The 24,229-nt window shown below is 44.3% G+C and overlaps 2 protein-coding genes across 3 annotated transcripts in view; one reads left to right on the top strand and one right to left on the bottom strand.

Annotated features, from left to right (window-relative positions):
- LOC147196297 (inositol-tetrakisphosphate 1-kinase-like) overlaps positions 1 to 13,320 on the top strand; it is a 30,481-nt gene extending 17,161 nt beyond the window's left edge. Inside the window, exons 5-12 of one of the 2 annotated variants that reach the window (XM_086126916.1) lie at positions 275 to 392; positions 7,978 to 8,076; positions 8,200 to 8,240; positions 8,882 to 9,047; positions 9,353 to 9,436; positions 10,025 to 10,092; positions 10,253 to 10,415; positions 11,404 to 13,320. In XM_086126916.1, coding sequence (XP_085983042.1) covers positions 275 to 392; positions 7,978 to 8,076; positions 8,200 to 8,240; positions 8,882 to 9,047; positions 9,353 to 9,436; positions 10,025 to 10,092; positions 10,253 to 10,415; positions 11,404 to 11,669 — 1,005 coding nt within the window. In that variant the 3' untranslated portion in view covers positions 11,670 to 13,320. The remainder of the gene's footprint in view (positions 1 to 274; positions 393 to 7,977; positions 8,077 to 8,199; positions 8,241 to 8,881; positions 9,048 to 9,352; positions 9,437 to 10,024; positions 10,093 to 10,252; positions 10,416 to 11,403) is intronic. The other variant, XM_086126915.1, reaches the window with a different exon arrangement.
- Positions 13,321 to 13,431: 111 nt separating this feature from the next.
- plk4 (polo-like kinase 4 (Drosophila)) lies at positions 13,432 to 23,280 on the bottom strand. The gene is made up of 15 exons (XM_086126914.1): positions 23,143 to 23,280; positions 20,359 to 20,454; positions 20,038 to 20,133; positions 19,451 to 19,565; positions 17,874 to 18,852; positions 17,701 to 17,792; positions 16,160 to 16,509; positions 15,980 to 16,084; positions 15,733 to 15,835; positions 15,502 to 15,651; positions 15,121 to 15,346; positions 14,871 to 14,973; positions 14,651 to 14,788; positions 14,467 to 14,573; positions 13,432 to 13,773 (listed from the first exon to the last, which is right to left on the bottom strand). The coding sequence occupies exons 1-15, from the start codon at positions 23,170 to 23,172 to the stop codon at positions 13,662 to 13,664; spliced, it is 2,802 nt and encodes a 933-aa protein (XP_085983040.1). The 5' UTR covers positions 23,173 to 23,280; the 3' UTR covers positions 13,432 to 13,661.
- Positions 23,281 to 24,229: the final 949 nt, after the last annotated feature.

Here is a 24,229-nt window from a genome sequence, read left to right as displayed (position 1 = left end):
GTCGTGCAGGGATGGTGTGATATAATCCACACAGACCGGCTGGCATACATCTCATTCTCTGTCAAGTGAGGCATGCTGACCCTTTCATGGAATGCCGGTGTTTAGATGACATCTCTGACTGTGCCTTACATCGACATTCCTTTGAATACGTTCGGCGTGAGCCACAAACATTTTAGTTGGAAATGTCACAAAAGCAGCAGGCAATAAAAGTGTGAGTCATCCTTATTATTTTAGACATCCATAGTAGGGAGTGAAATCTGTGTTTGTTCTTCAGGACTACATTGATGCCCACCCCGAGACCATTGTCCTGGACCCCCTGCCAGCTATCAGGACTCTACTGGACCGCTGCAAGTCTTACCAGCTCATCCACAGGATAGAAAGCTGTATGCAAGGTGAGAGCAACGAAGTGAAATTCATCCACTCCAGATTAACCCTTTCAGGGACAGCGGTTACTACAGTGGACAGTTTACCGTGTCATCGGGTTACAGACAGCAGCAGCTTTCTGTGAAATCTCCATTTTATAGTCGTTTTAGATGGCAGAAAATATTCAAGGGAGGTATGTTTTGATTCCCCCATTAGTTTTATTTCAGGACTATCTTTACAACAATTGTTTCATCACTTAAACATTCAATAGTCAGTAATCGACTTAAGTCAAATGAACAGTCAAACGGCTTCTCTCTGATGAAAGCCGAAGTTGCTGATGATCCAGGAAGTGATCGTTCAACGGCCTCCTCTCATGACGGTGTCATCGTAGCCGCACGAGCTCTGTCTTTGCTCTCCCTTTCCACCATTGACACCTTGCTAACATACGACCACTGTGTTGCTCTTTGCTTGCCCTCGTCGTTTCCGAGCAGATGTTAAAATCCTCGCCTGCGGGGCTGAAGGCTCGCACCATAACTCCTGTCCTCCTCCTGAGGATGGCAAATGCATCTTTCCATTACTTTCCATTTCCTGCTGCTTGAGGCGGGTTCCGTAAGTTTGTCACAGGCAGATCAGAACCTGCCCCCCGCTTGTTGTCGAGTCCTATCAAGTCATCAGCGGGGCCTTTTTGACTGGAGCTTGTGACGACACCGGCACATTCTCTACCCACTCACACTGTAAACACACCTGTGACTCATGCACATTTCCTGGCGCACCGTACATGGCAGGAAGCCTTTTAATAAAGGTGAACGGCCCTGTGTATATCGGGTGCCGGGATGCGGTGATTAGAGATGTTTCACGCCGCCTCTGTCCGAAGTTTCCTAAAATAGAATTTCAACAAGGCGTCTTTTTCTCCAAACACACGCGTTGGGTGTTATGTAATGAGGAATCACTGTCCCCTTCTGTGTACTTGGTTTGAACAGGAAGATGGCTCTTATCCCCATAACCACCCACCCACCCGCACCACCACCACTCGGATCCCATCAGTGCTGGTGGTGTTGGCCCAGCATGCCAAACCTCCTTGACAACTGCGGTTTGCTTTCAACACAAACACTGGGAGAAAGACATTATCATCTTACACCATACAATCAGCAGGCCTGTTAGGAAAACATCGATGCGATTGTACGTTACCTCCACCATCAACATTTTTTTTTCCTTAAAGGTACTGTGTGTATAATTTTGCACCATCTAGTGGTGAGCTAATAGAATGCAACGACCTTATCTCGACGCGCAAGCATTTCGAAGCACATAGACACACTGCGGTGCCTCAGAGAGACCACACTACCGCCAATTCTTCAGCAGAAGTGCAAGCAAAATGTCATCACTAACGACTTTTAGGACTTTACGAATGCCGTAGTCATGATGTTGAGGAACTACGTTCGCTAGCTTTGTCTCCTTCGGGTATCCGTAGCAGAAACCTGGCAGCCTCCTGTAGGCTCTTGCGCCCTATGTAATATATTTAGCGATGACTTCACCGACAATTACATGAAAAAAATTACGTTGATGTGATTTTTTTTTTTGGATTGAAATTAATGGTGTTTCTTTGAAATAATCGACATTGGGGAAAAAAAAATCAACACATTTTTACTCACTGTCCCTGTAACTCATTTCCTGCCAGTCACTCCTTTCGCCAGGGGGGAAAAAAAGTTTGATTCTGACTATATCTGTTCTTTTATGATCAGCAGTAGAAAGTTAGTTTGCATAAACTGCAGCTGTTTCTCCGAATGGACTCACAAACTGTTCTCGTCTAAAATGAGGCGTCGATGTCATCTACTGGTTGTTGTGCATCAGTAAAGTTATTTCTAGGGTTGGAATTTACGGAGGAGTATCATTGAAAAAGAAAAAAAACATAACAGTGGCAACGTTATGGAAGCGTGGTGAAAGTGTGTTAAGGTTAGCATTAAATTTTTAGGTTTAGTGCTGAAAGGCTGCTTGAAGTTTTAATTCCGAAACTTGCATTGACTTCCACAGAAATCTTTTCTTATAATATTTTTATCATCATTTTGTCCTTTACAGATGGGAAGAAAAATAACCGCTTTCCCTAAAACTACACCTTTGTTCAACACATGTATGTGAAGATATTCCTTATTACATTACAATGTTAAATTTTTCATAATAGAACGAACCATCAAATTGCATGACTCGGCTAGTCCATGGTTAAGAGTACGAATATCATCGCAACTCCCCTCACATTCTTTTCTCAAGCGCAGTTGCACAGGTGAGGCAAGGCAAAAATATTTGTGGTGTGGATGTGCAATACTTCGAGGTTTCCAACATTTCGCTAAATCGCCGCTTTTGAAATCTTTTGATGGGCACAATGTCTTTGAGTCTTTTCAAATGCTTCTGCTCAAGTGATCTGTTTCTTCCTTTTGAATTAAACTCGCTCAATTTTAAAACGCTCTTATGACTGGTCAAGAAAAGTCACTTTACGTAGCAACCCAATAGCTGCAGTCAACACAGACTTGATATTTTGTCCACTTTGTAGCCATTTTGTGTAACTGTAAGGCAGAGCACGCCAGCAGGGATGCATATCGAACCAGAGAAGACGCTAAAAAAAAAGATGTCCTGACAAATAAACTTGAATTCATCGATAGTGGATTAATTGCTCAGCCCTACTTCCTCGTCCTTATCAGCAGAGAGCACAAGGCCCCCAAGCAGCTTGGACGGCAAGAAAAACGTGACTCAGAATAGTATTCAATAGCAGGATGCTCTCAAAGTGCTTTTTCTGGGAAATGAAGTCCCTATTTAATATCTTGCTTGGGAATATTTTCCATTCATCCAGGCGATTTTATTCTGAGAGTATTGAATCGATCACAACTGGACTGTTCTTTTTTTTTTTTTAATACTCCACCCATCCATCCATCTTCAACCGCTTATCCGGGGCGTAGCAGGGAAGCCCAGACTTCTTCCTGGGGGATCCCGGGGCGTTCCCAGGCCAGCTGGGCGACATAGTCTCTCCAGCGTGTCCTGGGTCGTCCCCGGGGCCTCCTGCCGGTGGGACGTGCCCGGAACACCTCACCAGGGAGGCGTTCAGGAGGCATCCTAATGCCGATGCCCGAGCCACCTCATCTGGCTCCTCTCGATTTTTAATATTCATTCATTCTAAAATAGTTTCAGTCACAGCGCATCTAAATGGTGCGCTGTGGTTAATCTTGCTCAACTAAGTGTAAAAATGAGTTGGGGAGGGGGGGGAAAGGCGAGCACATGAGCAGTAATGACCCAGCCCTGCCTGGTTTTGTGTTAGGCAGTGGAATTCTACACTTTCCTTTTGTATACTCATCCCCCGTTTTCATAGCTCGGACTGTTTTCGCCGACAGAAACCGTTGTCAAGTCAACAGCTTTTTAAAAGTGCTCCGGATAAAACACTCGGGATTTGTTCATGGGAACAGATCGTCTTGAGGTTCCTGCGCCTGCAGCGTTTAATCCGTGGCATGGCTCAACATAGCAGTTGTCCCGTTTATGCGGGAGATTAATAATTAATCATAGTTGCAGCATGAGAAAGACAAACACTTTGGGGGAGTGTGGACACTCATTCCGAGCCGAGCGCGCACCATATTACTGGAAGTTATAGTCACATGTCAACCTGTTTGTCATAATGCTTTGCGGGGAGCGTAAGCCGATAAACAATCCAGATATTCCCAAATGATTCATGAATCGAATTGGAGGACAAACCATCTCGGAGCGAGCACAATGCACGGCCATGTATGGAGTTGACTTTGAAAATATCGCAAATGCAGCTGGCGCGTTGCAGTCCAATGCCATGTTTTCTGGAAAGCAAGCTCGAAATAGCAACGGGAATGACCGGCGACTGGCGAAGCACCTCAAAAGCTGCAACGCAGGCTTCGCGTCCCGTTGAAACTCTCCGTCGTCCTCCTCAAAGGCGCCTCGGAACGGGACGACAAAATAAGGAATGTTGGGGAAAATCCCACACTTAGTCTTCATTCGGGCTAAACCCAGAATGGCATATCTTGCCCGTCAAACAAACGTCTTCCTGATGAGCTGCTGCTGATTGATGGATCACTCAAGGTCCAATTCAAGGTTCTTGGCTACTGTCAACGTTTTATAGCCGAGCCTCGAAAGACGAAAACAATCCAGACTGGGACGCCAGCCCCGTTTTTCACACGGCAAATAATTGGAGCCAAACCGTCACAATCCGAAAACCTTTCTTACATTTTACCATCGCTAACTGACATCAATGTGTAAAAAGAATCATGTAGGTAATTCATCCGATACTACCTTGACTTTGAAGTTTTTCAATCGACAAGCCATCACTTGGTCTTTTTTTTGTCCCTCGTTAATTGTTTGAGAAAGGATGAGACTTTGTTATGCCAGACGCAACATCGGAACAGGCTTTTTTTTTCCCCGACTGTTATTGACGGCTGGGAAACTGCTTTCGAATTCCAAATTGTTTCAACTTTTAGGGGTGAATGTTTGTCCTCTGACCTGAGGCAGCAGAGTAAGTCAGAAAGACCAAAAAAAGAAACCAATGGAAATGGTTGGTGACGTTTCAAAGGGAATCCTGCAATGAAGTCCTGTAAACGTCGTCCTCGGCTCCGCTCAGTCTGACGCCAACGCGCGGTGTTTAGACAGAGCCGGATTGATACCCGCCCACTCCACCTGCACGTCATCTTCCCCACCGCCAAAGTCCTTCAGCGCCAAACGTCACCACGTTTTGGACTGCGCAAAGCTCTCGTTATTAGAAATCTTTTCTTTGTGTCTCATAACATTTGCCGTTTGTTTCAGAGAATTGACATTTGTCGTTAGTATGATACACCTCGCTAATGTATGATGCAATGCTTTTTTCGCCCCCTTTGAAAAAACATTAAACGCTGCTATTCATGTCCTGCTGGAATAACACAGCGAGCGGGATGAGACAGATGAGATGAGTGATCGGTGACCCTCTGGTCTTCCTGCCTGCAGAGACTATGTGGGATCAAACTCTGCTGCACCAATCTCACTTGCACATATTAAGTCAAGTCAAGTCAACTTTCTTGTCAAATATGCCCGATGTGCAACATACAGCACAGGAGAGAGAGGAGCCGCTGCGGGTACCCGCGCCGCCATCAACAGAACAGTGAACGTAAAATGACAAAATAATACAACACAACACATAAGACACAGACAGTCATGCAATCCTAACCACTTTTTCTGCATACACTTTATTTGAAGCAGTTATTGATGACAGAGATTAAGTGTGTTTGCACGATGGACTGTACGGATTTTCCCTGTTCGTGTCACTGCCCTCTTTAGTCTTCATTCCTTTTTGGAGGAGGGGAAAACCCCACTCATCATTTGTGATAACTTGTGGGGCCCACTACAGTCTAGCAACAATGTGACATGATTTTTGTCCTGACATCAGCACAAGTAGGGGGAACACACACACACACACACACACACACACAAACACCCCTCATCCCCTGCCACTGCCGAGGCTAACAGCTGATGACGTTTAGCAGGTTTATTGTGTTGGATGGTGGGTTAGTGAACAGGGCTACAACAACCAAAGTTGCCATGAAACTTTGTAGATGGGCTGCGCATGGGCACAGGAAGAAAACATTGAATGTTGGCACAGATTCCGATAATTGTGCTGCCCAAGGGATTACTTTTGGACATTTCAATGCAGTCTATGTGTATTTGGGGGGAACAAGTTGGGCAGTGTCCGTCCAGTTGTGTCCTCCATAATGTAGTTTTCCCCAACTGTATTAGCCAATGCACATACCATACATAAAAATACAGATAATATGATAATAGTGCCTTAACATATCAATTTAATTTGGACCGAGACTGCGCTTGTAACAAAAAAAACAAAACAGGAACAGAAATGCCATTCGTTGATTCCAGCTCCACTCAAAAATGTTTTTTTAAGAAGGAAAACTCGCACTCTATAATATTGCACTTCAAATCACGTCATGACATAATTAATAGCACCGTGATTTGATGCTGTAATTCAACTCATTACGCTGGTCCCCCTGATGCGCCCACCCTGGCCACCGGGAACCGGTATAATGCTGCACAGTCATGAAGGCACAAACGGAAAACAATAGCTGACTTCTACCATTCCTGTCGTATGTGACTAGTGAGATGCTGGAATCGTCCTCATTTCTAGCAAAGGATAAATAACCTATGCCTGTGAGTATCGTTACATTATCTGTCTAAATGTGTTGCTCCACCGTATGGAGTCAAATATCCGTTGCTTGCAAACCGTGACTATCAATGGTAAGTGTTAGCTGGTCAATGAGATGACTTTTTAATGTATTAGACATTGTTAAGCCTTGGCGGAGGTATGTGCTCCACTGCATTATACTTTTTCTGTTGGTTTCTTCAAAGGGGGAATTCACGAGCCACAAAATTTGGAAAGTTGAAGGAAAAAAAAGCTCTGATTTTATTCCAACAACAAGGACAGGGCTGTTTTTCACTTGCACTGGAAAAGAATAACCTTGGACATAATCAACTGAATGGAGCATTTAAAAAAACGAAAAAAAATGACGTACAGACGTTTGCGTCATTTACCCGTTTGTGGATGCTGAGGACGAGTGAGCCATTGATCACACGTCAGTTTAATCATCTGTCTGGTGACTGGTGACTCTTCTTGTCTGTTGCTTCCTGTGTCTCAGGACATCCTGTGTGTGTTATTATAGTTTGGGATATTTCATTTTAGTTCATTTTTGTTTCAGTTTAGCATCTCGTATACATGGGGAATTTGTCACGTGTCAGAAAATTAAAATATGAATAAATAAAAAGGTCGCTGTGTATTTTTGTACAAAACATGTTTGACCTTCTTCTGTATGGTTGCACAGCAATCCATTGAAAAAGATTTCTGAAAGCTCTCATATATTAAATGACTAAGATAAAAACAAAGCGCAGTTTCACTATAATTATATTTACTTTTGGTTAGTTTTCGAAATGTAGGATGTAGTTTGTTATTTTGTTACTAGTAGAGTTTGAAATTGAACAAATACTGTAGTTGGAATACTGTACTCTGGACTAGTCTCACTTTTTCTTTTTGTGACAGTCAGTGGGTGACCACAAAATATCCATCCACCTATTTTCATGAGCACTTCTCCTCGTTAGGGTGGCGAGTTAGTGAGTCTGTCGTACCTGACTTTGGGCAAGAAGTGGAGTACAGTACACCCTGGACTGGTCTCCAGCCAAACACTTTAGGACAAAAAAGGCATTCACATTCAAATGATGACATTTGCGCTACTTTAGAGTTTTCAATGAACAATAAGTATGTTTTTGCTCTGTAGTAGGAATCCGGAGTACCTGGACAAAAAGTCACCGGGTGAACATGCAAATTAAAAGCATTTCGACCGGATTATAATATATGCATTATATCTCTTGAAGATATTTCCCTGAACTGAACCTCTTTAAATTTGAACTTTGGACCCCTGATATCGAATGTCTGCCAAGTTACTTGGATCCACTTTATCTTAAGTCCAACTTTGGTTTCCCAGAGGCCATTTATTGTCTCACTAACTAAGGATTCTTCAAAGATTTTTTTTCCCTTTTTAAGTCCCCAAATCTCTCCTTTTGGTCTTTTCCTTGTCGTGCTCCTAGATGAGAGGATTTGCTCTCCTCCATTCATGGTGCTCAACACGGAGTGCAGCCCGGATGTGCTGGAGCAGATCAGGAATCACGGACTCACGTTCCCCTTCAGTAAGTCTCGCAAGCGTATTGACCCCGATTATGAAAATACATTTGATATACAGTAATTACACCTTTTGATCACACGACGTTGTCACCATCTGACTCATCTGCCTATTTTGATTCGCTCCTCAGTTTGCAAAACGCGAGTGGCCCATGGAACCAACTCCCACGAGGTAAGTGGCCCTGTGCTGACCGTTTGCACCGAGTAAGCAGCGATGCTTCTCATCACCACTCCTTTCCACACAGCTACACTTGTTAAATCAGTTTCCCGAACTGTATGGAGCCAAGGCACATATTTTATATCACCCCACAAAATATCTATATGGAAACACAGGATTCATTACCGTATTTTTCGCATTATAAGGCGCGCCTAAAATCATTCAATTTTCTCAAAAGCCGATGGTGCGCCTTACAGATTGATCATTATTCCAATTTTTTTGGACATTGTATTTTAAATGTTCTGTAAAGCGCTTTGTTACAGCTGCCGCGGTTGTAAAAGCTCCACATAAATAAAACTGTATTGTATTGTATTGTATTCCTTTAGCGTAGCTCCATCTCATGGATGCATAATGCAACTGCAGCCACTATTGTAGCTTCTAGTCTCTGCACCTTTATACGAAAACAGTATTAAAATAGGCCATTCGTCAAAGTTGCGCCATATACTCCGAAGCGCCTTTTAGTGCGGAAAATACGGTATGTCATTGGTACCATCTTGTGGAAGGTCATTCAATTGTGTATACGTTGCTGGTGGCAGAGAGAAGAAGATGTGTCATTTGTAGAAAATAAATTGTGACATCCTGCCCCCCTCCCCAAGATGGCCATTATCTTCAGCGAGGATGACCTGAAGGACGTGAAGCCCCCCTGTGTTGTCCAGAGTTTCATCAACCACAACGCAGTGCTCTACAAGGTGTTTGTGGTTGGGGACTCCTACACGGTGGTGGAGAGGCCCTCCCTCAAGAATTTCCCCGCTGGACCTGCAGGTAAGATCACCAGGAAGACCCCCCCCCCCCCCCCATGACCACTATAATATGTTGTAAAATGTCTTTATCGACCCTTGAGGTTGACCTTTGAAGGCTTCTAGGAGCAATTGACTTTTGTCCAGTTGACTCAGATTGTCCAACATGGTTGTAAATTATCCAGTGGTACGGTGCACATTTAGAAACAGCCAAGATTTACGCAACTACCTTCCTCTGGGGACCCCCCCCCCCCCCCCCCAAAAAAAACTCACAGTGCAGAGAGGACACTTTGGAGCACTGAGCCTGGAATGTTCTGTCTGGTCCAATAGAACTTGTCACACTATCATGGGAACACTATGGAAGACTTCAGCAGCTAGAAGGTGGACTAATGGCTTTGTCTGCGGCCTCTTTGGGTACTCAAGCTCCTCCCATGTTACAGAAACGTGCATGACAGATTCTTTGAAGACTGAAATTGTCCGTCTGTGTGAATCTGATAGTTGTTTGTCCATATGTGCCCTGCAATTACAATTGGCTCTCACCCACACAGTGGTGTCCTTTAGGAGTGACAAAAGGCCTGCTCATGCTCACTCCACTCTCTCCAGATCCTCAAAATCTAAAATGAACCTTTGCCCTAATTATCCTTAACGTGAGCACGTCTCCTTAAAACCTTCAACACCAATTAAAACAGTGATGATGAAAAGAATGATGGCCAAGCGTTGTAAAATATCCTGAAATAATTATTATTTTAGTGGTCATATTTAATGAATGTGAGGCGTTATTTCAATGCGAGCGCCTTACATCTGGCTTCCTTAAAACGTATGACCTCTGCTAATTTGTGTGGCTCCGAGCAACGCATCACACACACACAAAGGGAGACGTTTACGAGTCAGTGGTTTCTTCAATGATTGGGATTTGTCGCCACCTACTGCTTAAAATGAATTATTACAATACCGGTGTATACTGTGTCGCCAACTTACACTTTTGCTTTCTTATGTTTTCAGACAGGAAAGCCATTTTTTTCAACAGCCACAACGTTTCCAAGCCGGAGTCGTCCTCAGACTTGACCTCAGTACGACTCAGATCTTATGTGACTTTACCAGCACGTTTCTTACCTTTGCCAAGGGTCTGAAGCATTTCGTTCTTTGTGATCCCACAAGTCAACCTTGGCAGAGGTCTGTGCTCAGGGCGAATGAAACTGAAGCGACGTTTGTCCTTGCGTGTGCTTTTAGAGGGAGAACGTAGAGGGTGTGTCTCAGCCTCCCAGCGACGACGTCATCCGGGAACTGTCCAGGTCCTTGCGGCAGGCCCTGGGCGTGACCTTGTTCGGCATCGACGTCATCATCAATAACCAAACGGGCCAGCACGCTGTCATTGACGTCAATGCCTTCCCCGGTTAGAGGGTTTTTTTTCTCCAACTTCTCATTGAAAGTCTGTTCTGGGATACTAAAACGGAGTGATTTAATTAGATCCATAATTAGAAATGTACAGGCGTTGAAAGAGAAGTTAACTCCTGCATGATCAACTAAATGAAACCAAGCACCATGTCAGTGATACACACGTGGAGTACGCAGTGGGTTTGTGGAATCACAGAGATGATGTCACAATCCAGCCATCAAGCAATAACCAGTTCTGTTTGAAGAATCCTGTGTAAGGCTGTGCCTGAACCACTTCCGCCGACGTCACTTTTTGGTATCTTGGTGCAAAGGAACTATGTCGACCTTAGTTGAGGAGGTTCATCCTCAATGTACATTTCACCAAGACGCCACAAGATGAGGGCAAAGCCCTACTTTTGCCCTCATCTTGTGGCGTCTTGGGGCCAAGAAATTATGTTGAAATGAATGGAGGACTTAAGGCAAAAGTCGTGTTTTGCGACCATCCTGTGGCATCTTTGTGCTCTGTTGGAGTGACTTTAAGAGCTTCATTTAGACAAAAGCAAGGTTTTACCGCCATTTTGGTGCAAGGAAATATTGTGAAGTAAATTGAGGAGCTTCCTTTCTCCTAAAGACGTGCTTTGCCACCATCATGTGGAATCCTCTGGTATCTTGGTGCCAACAAGAAACGGTGTTGAAGTGAGTTGGGGAGCTTCAAAAGTGTGGTTTTACCGCCACCTTGGTGCCAAGGAATTATGTCAAAGTGAGTTAGGACTTAATTTCTCTTAAAAGTCGCATCGTGCCACCATCTTGTGGCATCTGGTGACCAAGAAACAATTCAATTAGAGAGAAATAGTGCTTTGCTATCATCTTGTGGCATTTTTGGCCAATAATAAACCTGAAGTTGAGGATTTTTGCTATTCGTGGCAGGACGATGTCCTCATCACTGATGTCAGTCTCTCCCTTTCATCACACCGTGCCTGCAACTGATGTTCCGCCCGTGTCACCAGGTTACGAGGGTGTCCCCGAGTTCTTCAGCGACCTGCTCAACCACATCAGCAGCGTGCTCCAGAGCCACGTCAGCACACCCGAGCCGACCCCAGCCGGCGAATCGCCCAAAGGCCTGAGCACCGCTGCCAGCCCCCCGTGGATGGTGGAGGGCGACGCCGGACTGAAGGGCGCGCGACACCAACGGCTGGGCTGCAGCTCGCCCATGTCGCCCAGCTTCCAGCAGCACTGCGTGTCCTCTATAGCCACCAAGGCCTCCTCCCAGTGACTGAGCCCCCACCCCCACCCCTCTCTGGAAAAACACACATCACAACGGTGACAATAACAATGAATAATAAATCATGATAATTATTGGAAATTATCATTTACAGGTATCTAATCACATTCTTTTCCCGTGTAGTGCTTTCAAAATGATGGTGATTGAGTGTTAAGCTTTTTTCCTCTCTCTCTCGCCTTTATTTTTTGTAATGTTGTTTTTGTCCAATGAGACTTTTAACAGTACTGTAATTTGAACCTTTTGGGAAGTCATTTGTATTTGCTGCAGTGACGCCCGGCTCGGCATTTTCAGACTGGGGGAAAGATGTGCCACTAGATGTGCAATGATCCCGTGTGTGTGTGTGTGCGCGCGCGCGCGTGTGTGTGTGCATGCCTGTGTGTGTGTGTGTTCAACACCACTGACTCCTCTGTGAGGGGAGGGAGCGTGCGTTTGAACCAAGAGATAAGCTGTTGACTTTCCTAGTGCCATCACATTTTAGACTTGATTTGAAAAGCTGAGAAGGAAATCTCCATATGACCAAGTGAGCGCAGGAAGACATTCCGTTTATTTTTTTTCTCTTTTGTTTGCTCGTTTTCCACAAAATGAACTCCACCTGCAGGATTCCATTGTGAGATTCCTTACAGCACTTCATAGCATCAGTTCTTTTTTTGTTTTGTTTGTTTCCTTGAATGCTCACTGCCTTCCGAGCATAATTTATTCCGCTGATTGTTTTAGATCAAATGTGCCGTCAACACTTTAAAAGAGATTATCACATAACTAACATTGGTTAATGGGGCAATTTCCTTGATTGGACTCCCACACACAATTCTTCAAACACGCGGCTAAATGGGAAACCATCCAGTCAGATATAATGCTGTAGTTTGAGGAGGAAGCGTGGAACATGACCATTTTTTTAAAACTCCAATTTGATTGTAGTTTTTTTTTCTTTTGACATGTATTCAATGAAATTTTATGAGGAAATGTTTTCTATGAAAGGCAGCATGTGAACAAATGTATTTACCTGAGGGATAGAAAAAAAAAGTCAGACAAAATTGGAGAACAAGTGGCGTTAAAAGGGAGAGATATGTGCAAAGTGGCCGAAATCCTGATCTGTCTTCCTCTAAATCTGTCTCCTGACATCTCATCTTTTCCTCATCCTGTAGATTAGCATTGACCCGAGGTCAAGTCTGCAGCTGAGAATAAGTGATAAGCGGTATAGAAAATGGATGGATGTCATATGACCCTTTGGATGGGGGGGAAAAGGGCGCCCACCTCTCCCGTAAACTCACATCTCACCAGCATTCAGACACGTTTCCACTTAAATCACTTAACCTTCATTTAAAGGTGTGGGGGGGGGCAGGCTTAGAGGAAGCATACGTTTTGTTTTCTGTCACACTTGTACATCACCCCCAAAAATTATTTTTTTTAAATGGTGAATTTTACCTTTGGTCACGTGTCCCCCAGTGTCATTCTGATCATCAATTCTGCTTTCCACCTTGAAAATGTTTACTCCTTGGGTGTCGTGTACAGTACGTGTATATACGCCTAAGCTTGCTTCCTTACAGTGCGTTGTTTGGTATGCATTGTCATGAAAAGGAATCTACCACCTTTTTTTTTTTTTAAATCAGCCGACTCACAGATGAAATAAACGAGTGGAAATTTCTCTTGGGTTTGTGTTTCTGAGTCGCTCCGAATGGTGTTAATATTAGTGTTTGAATCTTAAAATAACTTCGAAATGTCCAGCTCAGAGGTGCAAAGGGAAGGGCGGCTATCGTAAAACAAGCCTACAGACATTTATTGGCTCCCCGCTTGATGAATGCCACATTTCATTGTACTGCTAGTAGACAGCTGCAACACAACGCTGCTTTACAAAAGAATCACTTCATAAAAATTAAATATTTTGCATATTCCTCTGTACAGGTAAAAATAAAAAAGGGGGGAAGAAGAAAGCCATCTAACATACATAAACACATAGATATTTACAAGGAGGTGAAGAAGTAAACGCTAATGTGCTTGTGGATGACGAGCTGCCGGTTTGGCCAACAGGCCGAGGATGGTGGAGAGGCAATGCAGCTTCTCCTTGACATGCTCAGGAAGTTTATCGTTCTCCTTGTACCTAGAATCAACACACACATGCGGTTAAGTAGTTTTACTTTGTTTGTGTGTATTTAGCACATACTGCAGTCTAAGTACACGTGCATCTCAATCAAAGTTCATGTTAGTTGATGTCAGTTACATAACATAGATGAGTCCTTGGCCCACCCCTCAAACGTTTGAGGAAACCAGTTGTGAAGTTTCTACTCCACTAAAATGGGAAAGAAACAACCTCCTTGGCAGAGGTAATCAATAATGCTCAGTTTGAGAGACACTGTCACAGAGGTACTGTGCAGTGGGGACCTCCAAAGTGGGATGCCCCAAAAGTGGTACTGTTTAGAATTCAAACCGACGTGCAAGCTTGTGAGATTTCAGCACACCACATTTGGTTTTGTTTCATCGAGATATCAGACAGATGGGCCAGACCCTAAATGGACCTTATTTTAAAATATATACATAAAATAACAAGTTATTCTTATAATTAATTTAATTCAAAATAACCAATTACTTATTGTGATGGTGTTTTTTTTTGGTTTGTTTTCACGTAGACTAAATCAACCATAAAAATGATATGATGAGATAAATTGATTACAATTTTTTTTTTGTAATCAATCAACATTTTTGCTTTACAATGCTGCCTGTTTGATCATCTCCGCCAAGAGCGGTGGTTCACGATTTTAGTTGGTGGTGAAATAGAGAAAATGCCGTTTATCACCTGGTGACGCATCCCTCAGGAGAGGTGTACAAGATCCAGGAAACTCCGGCCTGGACCACCAGCTGAGAGCCATCGTTGAACTGCACCCACACTTCGCCACTCGTTAGCTGAGGCGACAACACGGAGCATCTGGATGACCGGCTCTGACGCATAGTCCATTCTAACGGCTCGGGGCGTCAATTACCTGCGAGGCCCAGCCCACGTTGGGCACAAAAATGGACTTGACCACTTTGCCAGTGTTCTGCAGGTCTTCCTGACACGCGGGGGAGCTTTTTTTACTCAGGCTGGGCGAGTTGAAATCAGAGCCGTCGTAGGAGATCATCTGCTCAAACAGTGTTTTATCTTTTGAGATACGGTTGTTCAGGATAAAACGCGATTGGATAGAAATGCTACCGGAGACTCACCGGAGGAGTGATTTTTGGAGGCTGAGGAGGCGAAACATGATCAGGAGGAGCAGGCTGCGAGGGAGGCGATGTCAAGATTGGAGAGTCGGGGATGACGGGCCTCCTAAAAATGATTATATGTATGCGTGTGTATATTTGTATGAGCATATGCGCATCCGCGTGCATATATCCCTGCGTATGCGTCTACACACACTCATAAAACGATCGATCACGCATCGGTCCGTGACATGAACTAGTCTCCAAAGTTTACCTTCCAATGATGATGGGGAAGAAGGGCCCTTTCTGTGTGCTTCGCTCCTCCACCTCGATGGCGGCCTCCAGCGACAGACACACGCGGTGGCCCTCGTCCGACAGCTCGGCGTACATGCGGCTCTCGGCGCTCAGGCCGCTCAGGCCCACCTCGCCCTTCACCGTGTACGACTTGCCGCTCTTCTCCACGACTCGCAACAGCTCTGACGTCTTGTGGCTCTTTGCCCCTGTGATGCGCATTTTTTTTCCCAAATGTTATTTGTAATATTTAGTGAGATACGATTCTGAATGCGCAATCACACACAATAATGTTGCACATGAGGGCACATTAAAATGCCATCAGACAGTCTAAGTAAGCCAGATTGGAGCGCGGATGCCTCACCGTCATAGAAGCAGACCTCCAGGTCAGCGTTGGGGGAGTTCTCCATCAACATGACCTTTGCATACTTGGTGTAAAGGGTCACTTTGGGGGTCTTGGACTTGACCAGCTGCACAAACTTGGAGGCATACTGGTACTTCTTCCAGTATTTTTCTGACGCAAAACAATGGATGGGATTGAGTTTAAAATCACAATGAGGTGGTGGTTAATGTGCGCTGAGAGTAGGTTTCTCACCTGGAAGATCATCATAGCTGCAAATGAGGATATCTTCAGGGGGCGCAGGCGGGCAGTCCAGCACAGGAAAGCCTTTGCCACCATTGGGCTGGTAGATCGTCACCTGCAAGAAATAACACAAGACACCGGTGAGTGATTGACATGTCTTGGGAGGTTTTTTTGTTTAACTTTGTGCCGTGCAATGTTTGTGCCAGGGAAAACCGCCTCGATCATCAAAAGAATTTTGCGTGTGATCTGAAGGGCTCACCATTGAACCATCAGAGGAAATCCGAAGGACTTCCTTGACCCTCTCTTGTCCATTTTGGCACTTTAAGAGCTCCATGCACACCTCGCCCGTATCCAAGATGCTCACCTGTGAAGAAGACACGCTTCCTCTCAATAAGTCAACTCAGCTAAATCTGGCGCCGAGATGTCAGAAAGCACTTACAACAGTGTTTTTGGTTTTCTGTCTGATGGGCTTCAGCCTGGAGGCGCACAGAGGCGGGACGAGATCTCTCAGCGTCTTCTTCTCCTTGTCAACGGCGGCTTTGGCTGAGGGCTGCTGTGAGGAGGAGGAGGAGGAGAAGGACGGCGAGCAATGAGGAGGCTGGAGGTGGGGTCCAGGTATATTCTCTCTCTGGTACACGTCCAAGCCGGAGGGGTGGGGGCAATGCAGGCCACGATGGGGGTCGGCGGACCGGTCTACGGGCTTTTCCGTCCAAGAGCCGTGTCCTCTGTCGCTGTGGAAACTGCCGCCGCTGCTGTGAGCGCTTCTGTCGAGGGGCCTCGGACCACATCCTGAGAAGAGAAAAAGACAATATTTGTCAGGATCTACTTGAGCCGCGGCTTTCATCCGTGTTTGGAGTATTTCAAGCGATTGTTTTTCGATACCTTCTGTCATGCTGCAGCTTAAGGTGAGCGGAGCTCAGATTATGCCGCTAGCAAAAGGGCAATGGAAGCAAAACATTAGCGGGCTAACGTGAAGTTCAGAACACACAAACCGCACTGAGTATAGTGTGACGTATCAAAAATGTCAAAATTTGTTTCGTGCCCGTTATTATGACTTCATTCCCAAAAACAATTTTTTTCCAAAGTGTAATGGAGCAATGATAATTAATTGGTTGATTTCGCCACGCTTGTGGTCGTCAGGGTGGCTGACACATCGTTATTCGTTTACGAGTCTGGCAAAATGACATGTTCATTCATGTAATATTAAAGCTTTTAATATTATAGGACTTCATTCAGGTGAAATTAGTATCATTCTCTGACATTTGGTCATAAACAACAACTTCATTCTAATTCTATTTGACGTTACGATTTTACTTCCAATATGATTTATTTGTTGTTTTAACCCTTTCAGAGACAGTGGTTACTGCAATGGACAGCTTATCGGGTTAGCATTATTAGTGCATGAAAGGGTTAAAATTGCAGCTTTCTATGGCCATAATATGAGAACGCTTTGTCAGAATTGTTCAGAGAGTCAACCTAATCGTGGAATTACTGTCGCATTTTCAAATAGAAATAGAATATAAGTGTTTGCTGAAAATTGTGTCTTTTTTTTTCTTTATGTTTGCTTAGATTCTCAGTCATCCAGGTCAAACTCGCCTTGATTGCAGAATTTCCTGAATTTTTGCTTGTTTTTCTCAAAATATTCAAAAATTACGTTGGCAATGTTGCGATTAGGCCAATGGTACCGATATGATAGTTTACAGTGTTTTGGTGTGACTTTTTTTTCTTTTTTGGTAAAGTCAGTACCTTTTTCCACATCGATTTTATTCTGATCTCTTTTCATCTATATTTCTCTCTCTTTTCACTGTGGCTGCAATTCTCCGAACAGAAGCGCACGATGAGAGGCAGCATCAGCACTAACATTCAACTTACTGCAAAAGGTTAAAGAGAAAAAAAAGGGGGTGGGGGCGCATCCACGCATCTCGATATCTATCCATCCTTCCAGTTGGTACTACGTTTAAAACAAGAACAAGAGATTACCATCATTGTTGAGCCAGTTCGTGACTCCCTCCATGTCTTGATATTGAAGGTTTGGTGGATGTGCCGTCTGAGTGGAGAACAAGTACTCCGAGCTAGAAAACAAAAGGAGTCGAATGAAAAAAGAAACCCGAGTGCTTCGAGTCAATAAGAACTCATCGAAAGCAAGAGCTTACTTTGCAGACTGCTTGACAGGAGGTGAAGGAAACTGCCCATGTTCCGAGAATGGATGAGGAGTCGAGGATGAGGGGAAGGGTGCTCTTCCAATAACTGTCAGCGATTCTTCTGAGTGACACCGACCTTGCTCGGCTTGATCGGGCCCTTGGAGTGGTCCGGAGGAGCCGAAGCGATCGGAGGAGTGAGCTCGACGTAGGTAGTGGGGCTGGTCACTCCCTCCCCCGTGAGGCGGCCTGCCCCTGCCTTCGTGGTAAAACCTGTCCGGCGGCTGCTGCTGCCGCCGCCACTGGTCTCTGTCCTCAAAACAGGCCCGACTGGGCTGGAGCGGGTGACTGGGCACGGCCGCCATGCGGTTGGGCAGGGCCAAGCCAACGACGTGCCTCGTCCTCCTCTGGAGGCGGCTGCCGCCGCTGCCCGACGTGGAAGAGGCGCAGCCGGTGAAGGTGGTGGCGATCCCGCTGTCCATGGAGATGTCGTCACCCGGGCCCAGCTCCTTGGTCCTGCCTGCCTGGCTCCGGGTCATAAAAGGATGGTCCAGCACGGCGGACAGGCTGGGCCGATGGGCGGGATCCCTTTGCAGCAGCTGACGGATTAGATCCTTGGCCTGTGGAGAAATGTGGTCGGGCATCTCGTAATCCCCCAGTACCACCTTGGAGAGCGTGTGCTTGACCGTGTCCGTGTCAAACGGGGGGCGGCCCATCAGAAAGGCGAAGAACATGCAGCCCAGGGACCAGACGTCCGACTCCAGGCCGTGAGCGCTGCGGGTGGCCACCTCGGGGGAGATGTAGTTGGGTGTCCCGCACATGGTGAAGTGTTTCTCGTTGGGGAGCTTGAGCTGGGTGGCCAGGCCGAAGTCTGCGATCTTAATGTTCATGTTGCTGGTGAGCAGCAGGTTGGGCAAGGTGAGATCCCGATGCAAGATGCCGTGCGTGTGCAAGTAGAGCATCCCTTTCACGATTTGATGCATGAAGTGTTTCGCTGTAGACAAGCATATAAGACACATTTGAAGTACAGTGAAACTCCTCTACAATGAAACCTACATGGGCAGAAGTACCCCTTAGTGTGAAAAAATCTTCATGCATTAACACCATTCCCACTTTCCTGCCCCCCATACAACGAAAAAAAAAACCCTGTTGCGTTATACGAAATCGTTTTCTCTCCTCTTGCCTCGCGATGAGAATAACTACAACAAAGTCTAATCCAACAGTGACCTCAACCGCTTCATTCGGAAACCACAACAGCAACCACCACACTGGTTTACACATGCGCAATAGTCCAGGAAGTATTTGTTATCGTTAGTTTCAGACGCAGCAAGAACGTTGCATTGCTAAAATGGCTAAAACACGGGCCTTTGGATGTCAAGCAGTTGTCTACACTTAATCTTGAAACACCAAATATATAACAGCAATCAACAACAGCATTCGGAACCTTCCAAACATGCACCATTTGCCCTGCTTATTCTCACACCGCTGCGCAAACTGTTCACAGCAATCAATGCGTATCCCAGGTCCTGTTGTGAACCAAGGATCCCACATATCCAAATATGGATGCATGATGTAAAATGAAAACTTCTGACCTTCCTCCTCAGAAAAGGGCACCTTGCGCTCTTTCAGGTAGCGGCCCATCTCCCCGTTATGGCACATCTCCAACACCAGGTACACGTAGTTATTGTCTTCAAAGTAATTGTACAGCTGAGAAACAGATAGCAAGTGCAATTGAGCTAAAATGATTGAGCACAGGAAAAAGTGAGCACATGAAATGAAAACTGAAAAGAGAGGGATTGGACCTCGACTGCAAACATAAAATCATGTAAGCTCGAAAGATTTTGAAAATGCTTCTTTGACACCATTGCTATTTTTATTTATTTATTTATTTTGTTTCGTGACGCAACACTGAGAATGCCTGCCGGTCAAAAACATAATCATCATAAGGAAGTCTTTGAAAGAAAAAAAGTCAACTGTTGAAAAGAAGACAATATTGACTGAGCATTAAGCACCCCAGAGGGCAGTTTGTGTGATGTAACCATGGCGACACTAACAAAAGCATTGTGTGTTGTGTGTGTGTGTGTGTGTGTGTGTGTGTGTGTGTGTGTGTGTGTGTGTGTGTGTGTGTGTGTGTGTGTGTGTGTGTGTGGGAGGGGGAGGGGGGCTCCTCTGTGTTTACCTCGAGTATCGAAGGGTGCTTTAAGCGGCAGTGAATCTCGACCTCGTTTTTCACACGCTGGACCATCCCAGCTTTGTGCATCATTTTCTTGTCGATCTGAAATGGGAGACCGAAGATGATGTTGATGTCGTTGCTACCGAACAGGTGTTACGGGAGTCAATCTGTCGCATGGAAAGACAATGAAGCACCCGCGGGGAGCCAGAATGTCCTAATTGTACCTCAGCAGTCACTGATGACAGCTGTGTGGGCGGGACTTATTGTAGGCTCCACTTTTCCTGACAGGTAACGCCAATTACCTGTCATTAGCCAGGTCGTGCTTACCGTTTTGATGGCAACCTCCAGACCTGTCTTGATGGATTTTGCCCGGTAAACACAGGCAAAGGAGCCTTTGCCGAGGAGGGTGAGGACTTTAAAATCCTGAATAAAAAACAAACAGGAGGGAGGAAAAAAAGGCAATTATTTAAAAGGGCGCTTCTTCAGAACTCCTTGCCAAACAATTTCAGCACAAGAAAAATCCAACACTTTTTCCATATCCTCATTAAGGCAGCAAGTGAACTTGAGCCAATCACAGCCGACTTTGGTTGAAAGGCGGGAAAAGATTCAAACCCGTCAGCACTGAAAAGAAGACATGCTAAACCACAACTACCGTGCTGGCCCTCGTCAAGAACCACATGACTAAAATGCAGCGTGTATTGGTAAAAGGGCGTTACCGTGCACATCCAATGATCATGATGAATGACAATGGCCAAAAGTCAATGAAATTGTGTGCCCGCTGATTAGAGCTGTCAAAATGAACCAAATCATCGAGAAGTAATCCATCCATCCATCCATCCTCTAATCCACTTTATCCTCACAAGGGTCACGGGGAGGGGGGGGGGGTGCTGGAGCCTATCCCAGCTGTCTTCGGGCAGTAGGCAGGGGGACATCCTGAACCGGTCACCGGTTACAACCAATCACACTCACAATCACACCTCAGAACAATTTTGAGTGTTCCGTTAACATCCCACGCATGTTTTTAGAATGTGGGAGGAAACCGGAATACCCGGAGAAAACCCATGCAAAGGGCACACAGGAAGGCCGGAGCCGGGATCGAACCCTGCACCGCTGCACTTAGAGGCGGATGTGCTAACCAGTCAACCAGGTTCCATCTCTACAACTAATCAATTATCAAATTAAACAACAGCTATTTTGATCATTGAGCTGTCATTTAGAGGCAGTCTGTGATTTCGGTCGCCCTTCATGAAAGCAGACCAATTATTTTTTTGGTTGATCAAAACAAGACATTTGTAGACATCTGCCTTGACTTTGGGAACTATGGCCAAACCAGTAACTGAATCAAAATTTGAATTGCTTAGTTCTGCGTTAAAATGACTAAATAATACCAAATAGCATCACTTAAAGCAAAATAAAATTGTATCCAATTATTCAATTAATTGCTGGAATAAACAACAGAATAATTGTAAAAATATTGGATTGTGACAGCCCTACAGACTATCAATAAAACATCTTACAAAACAATAGTGTGAATATTACTAACACAATAATATTTACCTGGTAGCCGGTGCCCATTTTGGAAAACCAAATACATTTGTACAATCTGTTGTTCACAGCTCTTATTGAGACCGACAGAAGTATTCACTGAACATGATGTTTATTATTGTGCATCGTTCATCTTGGCAGATGTCTTCTCCATGGCGTGTTCAGGCTCCAGGGGAGTAATTCAGAATGTTTTTGGGATGCGGGAGGAACATTCAAACTTCACACAGGAAGGTCAAATCTGGGATTTGGGATCCCTCCCAACCACAGACAATAAAGGCCAATGAGCACAAATAATAAACACTGTAAAACAAATACCGGCGCCTCTCTGACAGTGTCAATCAAGACAGCTTCCACTTTAGTAAAAATTGCACTTTGATCCGGAGTAGATCACAAACATGGTACCTCAATGGCGAGCTCCCGAGTATAACACAATATCTCCTCTTCATCTTCACTCCAGTTGAGATTGCGGAAGTAATTGAGTACGCTGTGGTACATGCTGCTTCCGTTAAGAACGGGAGGCGAGCCCAGACGCCAACAAGTGTTGTCCGCCGAGACAAACGCTTAACGGCCGCACAAGCCAAGAACACCTGACGTCCGTCAGATGGCCAACCACAACCTGTAATTATCCCGGCGCGCTTCCCGCGAACCAAGCCACTTGGAGCCGTCTCCAAGCAGCAGGCGCAGTGTCAACACACTCAGACAACAACAAAGCATAGAATAATAAAAGCCATCATAACAATTATTTTATAAAATAAACAATTATTTTTGACCCATCTATAAAGAAACTTTTTTTTTTACATTACACGCCAAAATTCTATATTCGGGATGTACAAATAATAGTAGCATCAATGGTAGACATTTTGGTCAACCAATTTCAAAATACACTCATAAAATGGTTATAATTTAATATATGTATAAGTAAGTGAATACGTAGAGTAATTTCACAAATAACTAAGAGTGTAATCGGTAGCCTCTTTGGACAGCCAATTCGTGGATATATTAGGCATAAAAGATAAATAGTTGTATCATTTAACAACAATAACAAACAATAAAACACACAAATTTCATATAATAACTAAGAGTGTATTTGTATGTTCAAACACTGACAATAATAAAATAGGTTTAAGTACGGTCAGAAGAAATAGCAAAAGTAAAATTCATGACTAGTTTTCTGTGCATAGCGTATCAAATAGAGAAAAAAACGCACAGCAAAAAATAAAAATAAAAAACCCAACACACTAATTGGAATTAGAATGCAACCCGATTTTACGTTACGTTAGGTTTACAACCAAACAGCGACACAATGATAGTGAACAACACTGCAGTAGTTCCGTTTCCAAAATCATTTTGGATTGGAAGAGGCAAGCATTTTTGGTGGTGGATGTTGAAACTCTGCGAATAATAATTGGCTCCAAGTCAAACCTAATAGTCGGAATATACGTGTTAGCACAAATGTGATGTTAGTATGAGTCTTTTTGACACCGTAAGCAACAAGGAACAACATAAGCATTTCGGTTACCGAATGCCCCTGCTAGCTATAGCCAGTCGGCTAGCGTGAACACTCACCTCAATTCTCTCGCCGATTGAAACACTCATCGTGAGTTCTTTCGTCGTTGTCGATGCATGTAGAAAATGTGCAGAAGTAATCCGTTCATCGATATCCGTCCAAGCGGTTCTCAGAGGGCAAACGCTGGTTGTTGTTGTATTCCCTTCCAAAACGTTGCCATCACCTCAATTTTTGAAAATATGCGCCCTTTAGTCTGCGTGCTTACGTCAGGCTTCGTCATTCAGACGCACCAGTGACCACACCCCCAAGCGACACAGCGAAATAGGATGCGGTAATTTTGCATCCAGTCAGGCTAAATCATTTTCACTGTTTTGTAATTTTCAAACAATATAATTCCTACCTTTTTGAAATAAAAAGCATAAAATATTTTTTAGAAAACTGTTGACGAAACCGTCAACTCTGATAAACGTTATTTAAATGTTGAGCTTCGGTCAAAGAGAAATGGCATATATCGTTATGCCAAAAATGTTGTTTTGGAACATAATGCAAAACATATTGTTTCGTATAAAATGGAGCACATATGAAACATCGCCATCTTAAATCTTTTTAGGAAAGGTTTGTGGTATTTTAGGAAACACAAACAATAATCGTTTGAACAGTATGAATTATTTTGCCAGTAAAAATAAATATTTATGATGGCATTTGTTCTGCTTTGTGTCCACTTGATGAGGCCATAAGATTAAATTCCACCGGACAATGCATTAGTGTCACACCACTTTTTTTCTGAACTGCGTTGTGTTGGTTATTCATGTGGTTTAAGCATGTTACACTTCTTGTCCCTTCCACAATGTGTTCGACATGGGAACTCCAATAATTGCCCCAGCATATTATATAATCGCCCCTGCAAGCCTTTGCACACCACGTGAGATGACTAGGAGGCCCAGACCTGGCACATAGGCCTTGAGTTTGACATTCCACCTCATAACTTTTTCTTAGGAGAAAATGGTTGAGATATTTAGCAGACTCAACACTTTGGAATATTCCATACAGTTTGCCATAATAATAATAAATGCCATAAATGTCAGCAACAGCTTGTATTTTCTTTATAACATCCTTCCTTATATTACACCTGGTAAACACTAGGTA

This window comes from Hippocampus guttulatus, chromosome 13 (genome assembly GCF_054856545.1).
Source record: "Hippocampus guttulatus isolate MCC_2025c chromosome 13, RoL_Hgut_1.0, whole genome shotgun sequence".
In the NCBI taxonomy this organism is placed as follows: Eukaryota; Metazoa; Chordata; class Actinopteri; order Syngnathiformes; family Syngnathidae; genus Hippocampus; species Hippocampus guttulatus.
This window is presented reverse-complemented; position numbering and strand designations above follow the sequence as displayed.